At 43.0% G+C, this 13,394-nt stretch overlaps 1 protein-coding gene across 1 annotated transcript in view; it reads right to left on the bottom strand.

Moving 5' to 3' along the window:
- drosha (drosha ribonuclease III) overlaps positions 1-13,394 on the bottom strand; it is a 146,274-nt gene that overhangs the window by 117,880 nt on the left and 15,000 nt on the right. Inside the window, exons 9-15 of the mRNA XM_085362786.1 lie at positions 13,032-13,118; positions 12,808-12,894; positions 10,504-10,575; positions 10,079-10,160; positions 7,553-7,627; positions 6,252-6,421; positions 2,929-3,053 (exon numbers count right to left, since the gene is read on the bottom strand). Of these exons, the coding sequence (XP_085218912.1) occupies positions 2,929-3,053; positions 6,252-6,421; positions 7,553-7,627; positions 10,079-10,160; positions 10,504-10,575; positions 12,808-12,894; positions 13,032-13,118 (698 nt within the window). The remainder of the gene's footprint in view (positions 1-2,928; positions 3,054-6,251; positions 6,422-7,552; positions 7,628-10,078; positions 10,161-10,503; positions 10,576-12,807; positions 12,895-13,031; positions 13,119-13,394) is intronic.

Below are 13,394 nucleotides of genomic sequence, written 5' to 3'. Positions count from 1 at the left end.
TTGATCAGATATTAGTCCGATCCTTACTCAATAAACCATCCACACAAACTGATCCATTTAACTGTGTTTGCCTCTTTGTTTCCAGGACTGCAGCAGCTAGTAGGAGCACTATATAGGAGGAAGTTAGCAGCACAGCAGCAGCAGTTTGGAGGGATTTTACACCTGATACACCAACAGATTTATTTATACATTTTGGGTTTTTTTAACTGTTTTTAAGGAGTTTGACATGACTGAAAAGCTGAGATAAGACAAAGCTTTATTCAGTCAGAAAGACTTAGGGTAGAAGCTAGAGGGACACTTGGCTAAGGGTGCACAGATGATTGTAAACAGTTTAAGTTTATTATTTTACTTCACATGCTGACGTTCGTGTGTGTGTGAGGTGATGGAGAAAAAGGAGAAAGCAGCATGACTACAGCTTACAGCTGGATGCAGTAGCTTTATGATTCTCTTCTCTCGATCTTGTCAAACGCGCTGGTCTGCAGGTTTTTATACATGTTATTTGTTTGGTCATAATTTCTTATATTTCGGAAGTTCCACATCAGGTTACGGTTAGGTTAGAGTCAAGAATAGTTTCCGACTACGTTGTAACGTAGATTTTCCGCTGAAGTATAATTCATCCATTAGTAACTTTTCCTTCTTTAGCCAAACAACCTGTTATAGGTGACTATGTGCTAAACCAAAATAATCTAAATTCATAGAAAAATAACAAAACTATTTACAGAAACATGAAAACAATTTAAAAAATGTATTATTTTAGCCTGGTTTTCACATGCTGCATCTCATTTCAACTTTTGCGTTAAACCGATTGTCTTTTCAAGCCGTTCTGCCCGCACTTACAGTATCTCAGTCCGATTTTTTTCCCTCCATGCATCAGTAAGTCTACAAACTAACCCTGTCGCTGAAGAGCTTCTTTGAAAAGCGAGAAAGAGCCAAAGATGAGACACCAGAAGAGTGTCAGAGTGCCAACAAAAAGAAAGCTGCATTTAAAAGAAAAGATCAACAATCTTACTGAAATCAATGGTTCATCTCAACAGGTGATTCAAATGCTCTGTAAAATAAGTGGCAACCAGACAGCTAATGAAGCCATGAAACAAGCTCAAGGCTCCCAATGCATGAAGCTGCTCCATGGTTAAATCAAAAAAAATAAAAGTAGACAATTTTAATCCATTAAACATCGTAAATATTAAAACTTTTAATGGGGGAAAATATAAGTTTTATATATTTGTGTTTAAAAAAGGTCATTTATTGTAAAGAAAGTGTATAAATTCCTTTATTTCTTTACGTTTCTGTTGCTTTAGTCTTTACATTGCACTCTTTGCCTTTTCAGACCAAAGACTTGACTCCCAGTCATCTGAGAAAAATGAGAAGCCTTCAGCATTACAGGACCTGACAGCATCAAATCAACTTCATTTTGCTTTCCTCATCAAACACTGTGCACCGTTTTATTTCCATTCTCCTTAAACGTTTGGAAAACCCATTTAAAAATAAAGACAGCCGCTTTTGCGTTCTGTGAAATGTAACTGCAGTGAGCTACGCAGGCACGGATAAGAAAAATGATGCATGGAAACACTGTGTCAGTACGGTGTCACTGTCAGTGTCAGGAGAAAACGGCCCAATCACGGCTCGGTATGCAAATTATGAGCTCAGCTTCAGGCTCATGAGTGACAAGAGACTCTGCCACTCTGAAGCCGTACATCAGCGAGGCATGAACGTGACGGCGTTCGGTTCAAACTCGAGCCACGCTGGCAGCGTTGTAGTTATTCAGCGAGACCGACATGAGAACCCGACAGCACGTTTGAGGGCTTTTCTGAAAGAGGGCTTCCGCCTCCTCTGCATAGTTTTTTACCCCTTCTCCCCCGTGTGTGTCACTCCTGCTTTTCTATACATCTCCTGACCTCTGTCATGCCATCACTCCTGCCTCATTGGTCGAGCTGGGGTAGCTCGAGTGGCAGCCCCCGAGCGCACGTGTCCAGCGGTCGGCGCGGAGGGAAGACGACAACACAGCATCTTCAGTCTCCCGAGTTAATATATGCTGCTGCTGTGTCCAAGACTCCCTCTCTGTGGCATTGCTGCAGCCGCAATCAACACCGACTCCTGCCCTCGCTACACGCATCATTAGCAGTGGTAGGAAATCCTTTCCGCTGGTCTCTTACTACTCGTTTCTGCATCGGCTAATGATGTCCCAATCCATCCATAAATTTGTCGTTGTCTGCCGCTTTGAGAAGTTTGACATGGCAGCAGGGTGCACGGGGATGAAAGTGCTCAGTGGACAGACTGCTAAAACGTGGCAGCAGGGGAGAGGGGACATTAGTCAGAGGGAAGAAGCAAACTAGTTCTGCCTAAATGGATTCCCTAATGATCATCCTCTTGTTTGCATCTTCATCACCACCATTTTCCTCCCGCACCTCCCCCTGACTGTTACGCTTTAAACCAGACATTTGAGTTAAAAAAGAAAGCCACAGGTTTAAATTTAGCATCAGAGTGCAGGAGTTGTGTGCCGACTTTTGATTAGCGATGTTGTCGCATCTCTTTGAACACCTCAGAGACTGCCGCTCACATGATCTAATACACTGCTTTTGTTAATTATGCAGCGGCACAGTACAGTATTCCCTACTGCAAGCCCTCCGGTGCGTGTATGTTGCATTACTATTCACGAGACAAACCGCGCCAGCTCCCGCCGCGGAGGCACCCAGCGGAAACCCGGGACCCGTGACGACGCATGTAAAAATGTCACGCCGCTCGTTTTCTCTTCCTCTTCCTCCCCTTCAGCTAGCGCCACTCCTCTTCGACATACGCTGCTCTCGTCTTTCCTTGACGTGCAACGCCGCCGGTTCTTCTCTCGCCACCGAACGAACGAGGAGCGGTGGGAACGAGGGGGCCGGTGAGCAGCGGGGGAAGATATTTATCTGTGCATGTCGGCGGCCTTACTGGGGGTCTCCAGCGTAGCTTAACTGCGCGGGCCGTATCCCAAAATGAACGATGATGGGGAAAGTGATGACGTCTGGGTTGAACTGCTCCCTGTCCAGTTGGTCGATGCGCACCGAGCTCGGTTTCTGCGGGGGGGGAGAAAAACAAAGAAGTCAGCACAGCGAGGAGAAACATATTTACATAGCTACCGGGCAACCATCAATCAGTCACCTGCTGCCAGCATGTGAAATAAAAAATAATCCACCCAACAAGGGTCATCTGTCACAGGCGCATAATGAGATGAGGCCCAGATTGTGCTCGTAGCGTGAGCGCAACAATGATAAAGCGATGCCGGGGATGGCGAGCTAACTTCTGACGCTCTTATCGGGGAGGAGATTGACAGGCAACATGTCCTCGGCCGACTCCCAAATCACAGTTAGCCTGTCAGGCGTGTGGTGGGATCAGAGGAAGGGGCCGCGGCATAAGGAGCGCTGATCTGCATGGCAGATGGCTGGAGGCCTGCGCTCACCTTGACATTAGCCGCGTCCGCCCGTCGCCGCCTGCATGCAAACTTTGATTAGAGAGCGAGAGGTCGGCAGGCAACTTTGATTGTGCCGTTAAAGCGACATAATCAGGTTTGATTGGCGGCGTGATTGCCCTTTTTACAATCCCGACAAATACACTGTAAATGCTAATTCACAGATCTTAGGCCATTTAGTGTCCTCAGCTCCACCACCTATGCTTTAATTCACCGTAACAGATTGAAAGGTGATGGCGTCAGGGGAGCCTTGCGTGATTGGCATCGGATGCTTTCACTCGGAGCAGCATGTGACCTTGGTGTAACGCAGCAGGTGAGGGCTTTTCACAGAGCGAGAGTACGGACGGGCTGACCTACACCACTTAGCCCTGAAAGGACATTTTTATTGATTAGGGAGCGCTGTATGGTTTACACTTAAATACCTGCAAGAAAACACTTGTGTTTGCTATCAATTATGTGACTGACGGAAATGAGAATGCCGCTGGTTTGGTTTAATTAATCTATTGATAAAAATGCCTGGTTACAGTGTATTTTTCCAACTTAATTGCAATGTTAGCTGCAGTTTAAACTGTGTGTATAATGAGCCACTTTATTGCCATCTGCTATTTGCTGTGCTTGTTCTCTACTACATTTAGTAAACTTTCCCACTTCTGTTTTTTTTATAATTGATTGAGCCATTTTGTTCTATTTAAGTATTTTTAAAGCTGCTTTTATTTCATTGAACACTTTTCTTTTATTATACTCCATTTTACTGCGCTGTTACTTTATTTTGGATTTAACAGAAACTTCCCACCTCAGATTTATCTGAAAGAAGTCGAGGGGAAAGATTCACTTCCTTAAAGTAATTATGCATGACGACTTAAGCTAGGTCGTTCCTGTTTTTCAGGATAAATATCTGATTATATGGCTCTGTGAATGTGGTCTCACAGCTCATTGGCTGCTACACTCATAAGAGTATTTCAAAAATTCATACTGGGGAAAACGAGAGAGAAACATCACAAATTTTGAGCATAACATTAACACAATCTTGCTCTTTCTAAAAAAGTTCACGTGGAGCTGGCACATGGTGTCATTCCTGGGGAATATCACAGTGAAGTTTCCATATTATACACTTAATATCTGCAAAATCATTCAGCAGATTTGGACTGTTTTAAAAGAAAAAAAAGTTAGGTCCTTGTTTATGAGAAGCTGTAAATCAAATATCAGTCCCCTGCCTGCAAAAATGTGGTTTCTGCAGGCCTTTAAATTTGCTGTCAGAGATCAAATTTAAAGCATCCATCATTCTCTGTTAAGCTGACACTGCTGAGAGTCCGTATTCATAGAGCCACAGTACCAGGTATTTACCCTAAAACATTCGAATGACCGAGTGCAAGTAGTTTTCGAGATAATGAAATTGAAAATGGCTCCTAAAAAGATGCGACTGCCATGCCTTGAAAAGCATTTTGGAGAAAACTAATAACAGCAGGAGCCTGAAATTGTGCGTAACAGGGAATTTTTTTTAAGATAAATCTGAGATGTTCAGGTGGGAGGCATTTCATAAACTGACATAATGTGTGTTTTGGCTGCTGTTACAAAACATCTGGGATAATAAGGCCTTCAGCTTCTCTTTCCTCCCTCTCCTCCTTGCTACAGAGTGGCGGGCCTAAATTGACCCTTGCCAGGCCTCACAGCGGGAGATTAAAAAGAAATAAATCCAGAAGCAACAGCCTGAAGAAAGTGCAAGTGTAAAAAACAAAGGGTATTATGAGTTCATATGTTTTGCCTGCTCAGCTGATTGGCTGCACATGTTAACTAAACCAGAGTGCCAAGTTATTCATGGCTGCATCTCAACAAGGTTAAACTTGATTCGATGTACCACTGCTGGTAGAGCCTTCGTCATTTTATCTTTAACCTGGAAGTGGGAAATAAACACCCTGAGGTGAGTTCACGCCCGTCACCCACCGAGCACGTGCACAGCTGCTAGCGCTACACTGACTGAACTCTCATCCCCGACCAATCGCAGCCGCCGGGCATGACAACTTTCCTGTTGGAAACTCTGCCCTGGACTCGGGGAACTTGTGATTGGCATGTTTAAAATATTAATTTTCCAGCATGTTTTACAGACAACACACAGGAATGGCAGTGATTTAATCAAAGCTTAAGGCGCTGGGCTTAGAGCTGTAAATATTTTAAAACCATGCTTGGTCAGAGAGAATGAAGTGGCTGTAATCAGCCATCCAAACAATCACCAATATTGGAAAAAGCTTCCTGGGAGTGTTGTGATCCATTGCTTTGACCCTTGCCTCTGATAACTCTGTTTTCTTCAAAAAGGGTAAAGCTCCAGACACGACCTCCTTAATACACTTCGTTTGACTGGCGGTCTAATCGTTTAAGTTGAGCGCAGCAATGGAAGACCATTATACACCCACGGTATGGAAAGCCTGACAGCAACAATTCAGTTCTGCCAGGAACAGCAGTTGACTCAATAACTCACCCACACCAAAGGTTACACAATCACATTCACTGCTCATATGCAACATCCTTGCTAGCAAGGACATCTTCACCTTTACCCAGACACAATTTCTGTACCTCCTTCATAATGTGGGCCACACGAGAAGGTTAACCAACTTTGACTGCGACATAAAAACCTTCCTGCCGTAATAGTGCCGATGACAACAAACGCCCTGGGCATAAAAGGTGAGGCTGCTCGTGTCACAGGCTAACAGGAGCAGCCTCATTCCTGCAGTGTCTGAGGGGACGTGCAAACGTCCTTGAAACGTCAGACAAAGCCACCTCGGTGTCGTAACAAAGAAGCCGAGGGCCTCACCATGCCCGGGTTGGTGACGATCATGCCCTTGCACTCCTCGGCGTACTTCTGCCACGCCAGCTCCTCCCACTGCAGCATATCTGCAATCTCCTCCTCAGGGACCAGGGGCTTGCTGCTGCGTAGTAGGTAGAGCAGCACCTGATGCATTGACAGCACCTCCTTCCCGCCATCTGAGACATTTCATAAACACAAAGAAGAAATAAATTAATAAAGCCACGTATGCATAGAAGCTGAAGACAGAGTTCAACAGATATTTATAGTTAATGGGGGAAAAAAAGGAAAATGTAAAAGCCTCACTGCAGTTATAGGAGGTTAACTGTTTCTCCGAGCATCCATGTGTTGTTGTATAAAAAAAAAATAAAAATCAAGAATGCTGTTGGAGAATATTCTCTGTTTTATACATCTAACCCGCCTCACCTCTGCCAACTCTCAGTTTCTCAGCCAATATTCAGCGAAAACATACTGTGAAAATGTCCCCGTGCATTACAATGGCACTGTTCAGGAAGTGCACAGGTGAGCTGATGCAAGGTCGGACGGCGCGCGATACGTGAAGGCACATAATGACACGCTTATAATAACAGTCCGCCCTGAATTACAAGATCAGAAATAAGCTGAGAGGCACCGCACACACACATATGCATGTGCAGAGAAATACAGCTGAACACATGCGTGCAATCACGCAGGTCAAACAGAGGCAGTTTAATAGACACTCATGCAAAATTGATTGACCTCCATTTCAGATGGACACAAACCAAAAAAAAAAAATCCACTGTCCTCTCAGTCCGGGATGCATTAGGACTAATGCACACCCGGCGACTCTAAATTCCAAACACACCGTCATCGTGCTCTCACTGTAACTCCCCTGTTTGCTCTCTGCCTCTTTCCCCTTTACAGATCACATCAGAAACACTGGATTGGGTCTTCTGGCGCTTTTGTAAAAGAGACAGATAAGTGTTTGTAGCCGACTAAATTGGGAGAACTGGGAGAGAAATTGTTTTTTGATGGAGAGAAAGTAGGTGGGCACGGCTGTCATGACAAACGCCACGGTAATATCATAGTGCACCAGCACCATCATGTGCATCAAAGATGAATACCAGGCAGACACGCAGAGGCTCAGGCACTAACTCCATCTGCCATTTTACCAAGAACGAACCACAACTATCACCATGAGTGTAAAAGCTTTGAGTGGATATCGCTGGAGGAGAGTTTTTTGGTTTTAGGCAACGTGAGACAGCTTAAGAATTACAGACCACAAGAGGGAGACAAATGGCAAAAAAAGATGGTTCTGTGACGAGTCCTACCGGGCAGAAATCTGACAAAACGTGGCATGAAATGGAACCGTGGGCATCCAGAGACCTCCCCGTCAGACTCCGGATCTGGAAAAAAGACATTTATTAATGACACAGTCTTACGTGCTTTTCACTCATTATTAAGAGTCTAACTTTATGAAATTGAAATGAAGACCCCAATTATTTAAAATAAGAGTTATTAATAAGAATTCAAGCTTTTCCTTCATATCATGGATGTGACTCTAAATGTGAATTACTATGTTTAATATTTAAAATGTTCTCTGTATGTGTAATGACTGCAAAGGTTAAACTCATATAGGATTAGGTGTTGGTCGCCAATGCTCTCTGCCCCCATCTTATCTCCTCATTATCGCTCTGACAGGTATAATATAAATGCATGATCTGTGCACATTGTTATCAAAAATGCAGTGCTGTTGTAATAATGGGGAAAATTACATTGTTTTAAACACCTTTCAACACAGTTCTCAACAGATTTTAACCAAGGAGAGAAGAAAGCATAACTTTATTACTAAGCAACAAAAAAGATCCATTATTTAGTTTTATGAGCCTTGTTATCCAACTATATATGCATCCGAGAAAACATTACAGCAAGTAAGTTTATAACAGAATGCAGTTCCTCAAATGGCCACTGGGGGCTGACACTAAAAGTGAGTCCCGTGGTAAAATATATTTCACAGTTTTCTTTTTTTTGTTTGTTTTTTTGTTGTTTTTGTTGTTGTTTTTTTTAACTTACCTGTCAAAGATTATTACTTTTAAAATTTTAAAATTAGAAATTTGCCCATAGTGATTGACAGGTGTCTCAGCAACGTTATAATAGTGGATTAAAGCTAACCTTAAAACTAGACGAGTCATCGTAAAACTTTGTAGTTTACTGAAAAATAGTCTAACAAATGAGTTTGTACGTACAAAACTAATTAAAATCACATTAAAAAGATTTAGTTTTAGGCAGTTTTGACAAATATGCCATAATCTGCCTGATGAGGCTTTGGTGCATCCATCCTGAAGAATTTTAGTAAATATATATATATTTTCATCTGTAACAAGAAAAAGCGTAATTAGAAAAACTGGAGTTCCAAATATCGACCTCTTGCCGATGGTGTCTGTTCCCCTTTGGATCATTTTTAACGCAGCTACCGACCAAATGATGGGGCTTGAAGCACTCATCTGAGAAAGGTGTGCTCCACTTTGGGCGAGTGAAACACTGAGAGGCGGTCTGTTGCAGCAGCTCATGATGTTGTTTTTAATGACTTCAACATAAGGTTGATTTTCCTTGCTCACTGTTTTTTAGGCAAGATCGAAACAGCCACCTTTTGTCTTGCAGTGAAGTTTTAAAAGCCTACCAGTGTTTTAAAATTGGATTACACTTTTGGGAATAGCCAATCTCTATCAGCTGATCGCACTGACAGTTCTACCACCAGGAGGGAGGCTTGTAATCCCAGAGAAGCTATGAAGGAAATGACCGCCTTTCACAGCTGTTCCACGGAGGTATCGGGACAATAACACGGAACGAGCTCGTTGGGCTGATTAAGTGTAGGCGTGTAGATGAAACACTCACGCTTCCTGGGACCACAGTGTACCTGGCTTCACACGTAACGTTATTCTGAGCAGTAAGAAGAAATACAGACGGACTGCAGTGGTTGTGGTTTAAACGTCGATGTAATCGCAGACATGTTGCTGTGAAGAAATGCTTCTGTGGACTAACTATCGAACTGCTAGCTGTGTGAATGCATCCATTATAGTGGCTGAGGGAATTGCTCCGTTTCAATCCAGTTTACATGAACACAGTTTGGAATTCTCCATCAGTGGATACAAGCATCACCCAAATGGTAATAGATCCTTAGCAGCCTCTGCACCACTTACTGGAGATGCTCAACATTTTCTATTACATCTATTGCGTGCAAGCATTGTGGTATCTATAACAGACACCACAATACTTCTATTAATTTTAAATTTAAGCTCATACTAGATCTGATTTATCGAGCTCTTCGCTTTCTTGTATTTTCCATTTAGCTGAACAAGTTCTTTAGTGTACGATTTCAACTTTCCAGAGCTGTTTTGTTCAGTGAGTCAGAATTTGTTTTATTGAGCCAAGCTGGCTGCTTTAACAAAGTGCATTCCCACCTTTTAACTCTTAATGCAGGTTTGTATGTGTGAGTTTGTGTGAATGCAGTTTGCTAAAAAACCTTGCAAGCATCAGCACCCTCTCATCTAAATATGGTCACTTATGTCGAAGAAAAAAACCCCAAAAAACAAGACAAATTGAGGCTTTTAAAAAAACAAAACTATTATATACAAAAAATATTTCCATAAAAATAAGGGATGGCATTCAATAAGATGCCCATTTTGGTATTTCTGTAGCGTCCAAGCTGCAATTTGAGATAATTTCCTCTCATTTTGTGACCCATGCGTAAGAGATGCTGGTAGGACACGCTGCAATTTACAAGCGACAATCACCGATAAAGCTGGGAGTTTCTGTGATCTGTGTGTAATTGCGAGCCCTCGCTTTGGGAATCGTACCTGTCAGGTTCCAGTCATAAAGCTCAAGAATATCCCGGAACAAGTAGGAGGCAAACAGCTCCAGGCCTCGGACGCAGTAGTTCTGTACACGAGAGACAGCAGAGGTTTGTTATCAGCGCCACGTGAATATACAGTAGCAGCATGCAGCCACAAAGACTACCCCATAATGTAGATATGATTGATAACTAAATCCAGTTCTGAGACTTTATCACATAAGCCACCTTATTGATACAATCACCCTCAGCGGGTCAAAAGGAAGCTCTTTTTCCTCTTCTAAAAGGATTAGCACCTTCACTCATCCGAGCACTGAGGTGCAAGAGTTACACGGGGCTCAGCGGCGCTCAGTCTCAGCCGTTTGAGATAAAAACAAAAGGGGTGAGAAAGGGGAGAAAAAGAGCTGGCAGATAAAGTGGGGTTTTACTGACCTCCGGTGCCATCTCCTCTATGAAGTGAATGGTGTAATCTATGTTGAAGCGGATCACACGGCACAATGGAATCTGTGATGATGAAAGGAGCAAAGGACGAGAAGAAGAAAGGACAGACCGACTCATTACCATGGCGTTAGGCAGAGGTCACAGCTTTGCAAGGAAACTCATTAAAACCTTGTTTTTGGGGTGTTTTTTTGTCTTCAGTGGAGCTAGCTCACATCTGTTGGAATATTTGGAAACCACATGGAAAAAAACAAGCAACTCAAACACACATGTACAAGTGCTCTCCCCCCACTCACACAGGCGTGAGCACCTGACTCTTGAAAATTAACTAACTGAAATCATGCTAAATAGATAAGCCTGCTCTTCTGTGTTTAATCTCCCTAGTTACACGGTCTTTGTTGTTCGAGCGCAGGGGTCCATTTTAAGAGATTAACCTGGGAGCTACTTTCATTCTTGCCCATCCCAGCAGCCAACTAGCAGGGGGCTAATATCAGCAGACTCTGCGCTTCCTAATCCCCGCACTGCCACGAAGAGTTTACCCCAGCTTTTAACAAGGGCCGCGTAAATTATCCAGTTCAAATCATGCCTAATCCTCTGGGTTCTTTTCAAGCTAGAGGGGATATTGACAGAGTGCTCTAGTATTCAAACGTGCAGGAAAAACACACACATGCGTAGAGAGGGGAGGGAAATATTCCAGAAACGGCGTTTGGTGATCCCCTCGGCTGATTTCTCTCTTCTTTAAAACTTCCACTTTGGGGGACGGCGAGAAAGAGAGGCTCCTCTCAAATCACAGCCACTCTAGTGTTTGACAGTCACTGATGGGCCTTCAAAAGTGAGCAAGAGGACTCTGTGACAAGGTCAGCCCTGGGAGAGAGGAGCACTTTGTCCACGCGACAAAGAAGTCGACCCGAAGCCAAGAGTCGATTTGAAGTTATTTCTGACAAGAGTGGAGCTAAAAGGAGGAGGGATGGTCCACTTAAATGCTGAAAATACGAAAAAATGATGTGTTGCCTCAACAGACACGTAGAAGGTTGAGAGTGTCCCATCACAGGCAATCTAGATCTGACTGAGCTGCACAACTGATCGTGGGCCTGGGCTTTTTAAACCGCAGGCTTTCGAGCAGGCAGGCTCACACGTAAGAGGGAAAAGGGAATAAAAAAAATAAAAAATAAGAAAAATGTATTAAGAAGGGTACTCTATCAGTTTGCTATTGCAAACTTCTGCAGCTCCACCCATATAAATCAAAACTAATGCCTGATTTTAATTTGGCTGATGTCCCCTTGAACAAAGTCTCCTTGTGTGGCGCTGACATGCTTCCAGGGTTTCCTGCTATTTTTAAATCGCTTTCTGGAAGCTCCATTGTGACTGCTTGCACAATGATGTGCGCTGGATCTCTTCAAATGTATTAAAGCAGTGACCTTTCAACTGCTTTAATACATCATTTTGTTTTGTGAAAGAAGGCAAAACCCTGCATGCAGCCACATCAGGTGTGCAAGGTGGGGAAATGAGGGAAGATTGAGATGGTGTGGGGAAAAAAAAACCCCGTTGTATTTTCATGTACCGTTACACGATGGCACAAACTCAGGTGCTATTTTTCCCCAAATCCATTATGTGTTTTTGTTTTCTAACTGCATGGACTTCAGTGACTGGACTTTATATACAGAGATTACACATGTGGTTCCTTTTCCTCTTGTTGTTTTCGACCTCATGTAGCTGCAAGGTAACTGATGTGCAAGATTTATGTATATGTGAATACCTCTTGCAACCCTAAGGTTAATGAGCAGGATCCTAGTAATGAGTTTCCAAAAAAAAGCCCTAAAATATCACCAATGAAAGAAACAATCCACAAAAAACACTTTAGCATTTAGGTTTGTGTATCCTGTTTCTACCAGACAACCTTTTGGCCTTTAAGTCATTAGTGAAGCTGCACATATCTATGAATAACACACTATATCAAGCATTTGTGCAGAAAAAGACTCCCCCGAGGTGAAATGTCAATGAGGAAGTCGTAACCAACCCAGTACACTTATACTTCACCTTTGTGATGCTTAACATGACACTTACAAACAAAATAGAGTAAACCCAGTGTGACACTCGCCTCCGAAAAGCTCAACGCAAAAGGAACTGCCGACTCCGAACAAGTAAATAAATAAAAATAGAAACTATAAAACACAACAGCATAACTGAGAAAAATGACTTTACACTGACACCCACTGTTACTGTCAAAAACCTGAGAGTGCTGTGGTGGAAAATTCATGGCTTACCGCCCGAGCTGCTAACAATTCAAAGCAGGCTTACGTTAGTGAGAGGAGTGTGGGAGAAGAGAGAGAAGCCTTCAAACAGGTACTCGTGGTCATCGTACTCAATCACTGTCGGCCTGTCGGTCTGGAACAGAAAAGAACAAGAACAGTCTCACGAGCATGCAAACACAGCGCTGCAGTTTAGGTAGAGTGCTGTGAATATAAACAATCAGAACAATGTGTTAGCATGTATTCAACCTAGTTGTTTATTTTAAGTTATACCAGGAAGTTGGTGGGAGGTGACACAGTGATCCTGTAGTGGAACAGTTTGCCAGCGTTGTTGTTCATTGGACGGCACCGTTTCACAGGCTGGAAAAGATTTTAAAAAGTCAATATTTGACAACGAGGTGTTCCTCTGTGCTCGACATTTATGAGCGAATTTAAGTAAATGTAAGAGGTACAAATCATGAATGAACTGAAACTCCCTTTTTTCCTTTATAGACTCATAGGACAGCAACTTTAACGGTGATGCGAACATCAAAGTGTCAAAAAATGCAGTTCCTCAAATGGCCACTTGAGGCTGGCTAACAATAACAACAACAACAATAACAACAATTCTTTATGCAGCGGTTCCCAACCCCTGGG

This window comes from Diplotaxodon limnothrissa, linkage group LG9, assembly GCF_057381915.1.
Source record: "Diplotaxodon limnothrissa isolate DT_005_m linkage group LG9, D_limnothrissa_male_GT1.1, whole genome shotgun sequence".
Lineage (NCBI taxonomy): Eukaryota > Metazoa > Chordata > Actinopteri > Cichliformes > Cichlidae > Diplotaxodon > Diplotaxodon limnothrissa.
The sequence above is the reverse complement of the archived record's forward strand: the minus strand, read 5'-3'. Positions and strand labels throughout refer to the sequence as shown.